Raw genomic sequence first — 2,968 nt, forward strand, 5'->3', positions numbered from 1 at the left:
TTATAAGCTTTCAAGGAAGAACCCAATAGAAACGGATAAGGGGTCTCACAAATTGAAACCTGTAATTTTATTACATCTGATGTACAATTTACACTAATGGATTTCAACTTGGTAGATTTCAACTGGTGATGCCGACGATCTGACAAAAACACCATAAAAATAACCTTGAATATAATTGGTAATTAGTGTAGGAAAAGAGATGGTTAAAAGAGTTAAGATCAGAAGAAAGTCTAAGAGGCCGGCCAAACAAGTTTTGACCACGGAAGTGGATTGTTCCATACTGGTTCATTAAGTCGTCGATTACATCCAGCAATTGCGGTGGAGCATCCAGGAATATATCCAACAATTGCAGCGAAACATCGAGGAAGTTGCTAGTAAAAAAAATAGCCCGCATCTGATCTCAACTGATGTAGGCTTCTCCAAGGTAATTTGACTATTTCCCCTACGATATTTGATTAATTATAACATTTTGGTTCACCTATTTAGGCTGATGCTCTTTGATCAGTTCAACAATATCCCTATGCTAGTGAAAGATAAAACTTTGCTCTACTTCCCAATAATGAGACCTCTCAAGTTATTCTTTCTGCTACTTCTCATCCTTGCAGTAGTCATAGTTACGTTATGTCTTTTGGATATAAGGACTCCAAAGCTTGCTGTGGCTGCTGGGGTGACAATTGCAGTGTTTACTGGCCTTGTCCTGCTACAGAAGAGACGCAATAAAAAGAAGAAGCAGGGCCATTTTGAACGAAATGGAGGTCTTCTATTGGAGAAACAATTATCTGCTGCAGATGGTGCTATTGAAAAAACTAGAATTTTCATTTCTAGGGAATTGGAGGCGGCCACTGATGGATTCAGCGAAAGTCGAATAGTTGGTCAAGGTGGCCAAGGTACAGTATATAAAGGGATCCTAGCCGATGGAAGAATTGTGGCAATCAAGAAGTCGAAGGTTGACGAAAGCCTGTTGGAGCAGTTCATCAACGAGGTCGTCATTGTTTCGCAAGTTAATCACAGGAATGTGGTAAAACTTCTGGGTTGTTGCTTGGAGACAGAAGTTCCTCTGCTTGTCTATGAATTTATCCCTAATGGAACCCTATTTAACCTCATTCAAAACGACAATGAGGCTGAATCCTTCCCTTTTACTTGGACTTTGAGATTAAAAGTAGCCACAGAGGTAGCAGGAGCATTGGCATACCTACACTCGGGGCTTACAATTCCAGTCTTTCACAGGGATATCAAGTCCACCAACATATTGTTGGACGAAGAATACATAGCTAAAGTATCAGACTTTGGAGCTTCATTGTCCATTGCAATTGACAAAACCCACATGACTACTCGAGTCCAAGGGACTTTCGGCTACATCGATCCAGAATATTTCCGGTCGAGCCAAATTACTGACAAAAGTGACGTTTACAGCTTTGGGGTGGTTCTTCTTGAGCTCCTGACAAGACAAAAGCCCATACCTTCCAGAGGAGAAGGAGAAGATGTCTATTTAGGATTGGCACAAAGGTTTCAGACATCCATGGAAGAGAATTCTCTTCCAACGATTCTTGATCCTCAAATTATAGATCAAACAAATGAAGGGGAGGTCATTGCTGTTGCTAAACTTGCACAACGATGCATAGACTGGGATGGAAGGAGGAGACCAACTATGAAGGAAGTTTCCATCGAGTTGGAAAACATCAAAATGTCCAGAGGGGGTTTAACTATTCAAGAAAATTATCAAAGTCCAAGTTGCACCGGCGAAGAAGCTGTTGTGATGATTGATGTTTACGACGCATGGACTATTGGAAGTGAGAACGTTAAGTCAACTTCAGATGCCTACGCGGTATTGAACAATACAATCTAATTCAGCGCTGGCGGCAAAATGACAGGGCTGGAAAGGCGCAACGGATCTTTCATCCCACGTCGCGTGCCACTCTCGGTCCCTTTTCTTATTATATTATTATTTCTTCTTCATAACATCATGTTTTAATTCTTTTTTATTTTCTTAAGATCCAATAACTATTAATTCAATAATACACAAAATTTAACAAACTCAAAAAATCAAAATGCATAAAAAATGAGAATTTTTATGAATTTTCTGCTGTATTTTTTAATTTTCTATTATATATTGCTTTTTTGAACTCTCTGTCCCACTTTTTATTATATTACTATTTTTCCTTCATAAACATCATGTTTTAGTTCTTTTTTGTTTCCTTAAGATCCAATAACTATTAATTCAGTAAAAAAATAAATACAACAACTTCAAAAAAGTAATATATAATAGAAAATTAAAAAATATAGCAGAAAATTCATTAAAAAATCTCATTTTTTTATGCATTTTGATCTTTTGAGTTTGTTAAATTTTGTGTATTACTGAATTAATAGTTATTGGATCTTAAGGAAACAAAAAAAACTAAAACATGATGTTTATGAAGGAGAAATAACAATATAATAAAAAATGGGACAGAGAGTGACACAGGGTGTGGAACGGAAGATCCGTTGCGTACAGGGCAGTCGCCCCGAAGAATTCCACAAAATGTTTGTATGCACTGTGAACTTGGAGTTCAAGAAACAACTTCCTGTGGTTATTTTCTTCCCTCCCCCCTCCTCCCCTTTTTTTGTGGGAGAATGTACTGTGCTTTAGCGGTCTATCTTTTTACCGATGACTTCATCAAATAAAGTAGGAAAAGTTCCTTGACCATATCACAACATATTTTGTGGGCCTGTTTGGAACTTGAGTTTTTTGGAAGTTTGTCTAAAACTTTGCTGTAGTGCACTGTAAAAATTTTTGAAAAAATTTTGTAGAAGTTTTTATAAGGTGAAAAAAATTTTTGTAAAAGTTTTTGTAAGGTGAAAAATTTTGTCGAAGTTTTTGTCGAGTGAAAAACTTTTTTTTCCTTTTCTTTTTGTTTCTTTCTTTTTCCTTTTCTTTCTTTCCTTTTTCTTTTCTTTCCTCTCTTCTTCTTCTTCTTCCTTTTTCTTCTTC

At 36.8% G+C, this 2,968-nt stretch overlaps 1 protein-coding gene across 1 annotated transcript; it reads left to right on the forward strand.

Moving 5' to 3' along the window:
* Positions 1–286: 286 nt before the first annotated feature.
* On the forward strand, positions 287–2,114 carry LOC113708086 (wall-associated receptor kinase-like 1). Its single transcript, XM_027230551.2, has one exon. The coding sequence runs from the start codon at positions 491–493 to the stop codon at positions 1,844–1,846; it is 1,356 nt and encodes a 451-aa protein (XP_027086352.1). The 5' UTR covers positions 287–490; the 3' UTR covers positions 1,847–2,114.
* Positions 2,115–2,968: the final 854 nt, after the last annotated feature.

Source organism: Coffea arabica, chromosome 9c (assembly GCF_036785885.1).
Source record: "Coffea arabica cultivar ET-39 chromosome 9c, Coffea Arabica ET-39 HiFi, whole genome shotgun sequence".
NCBI lineage: Eukaryota > Viridiplantae > Streptophyta > Magnoliopsida > Gentianales > Rubiaceae > Coffea > Coffea arabica.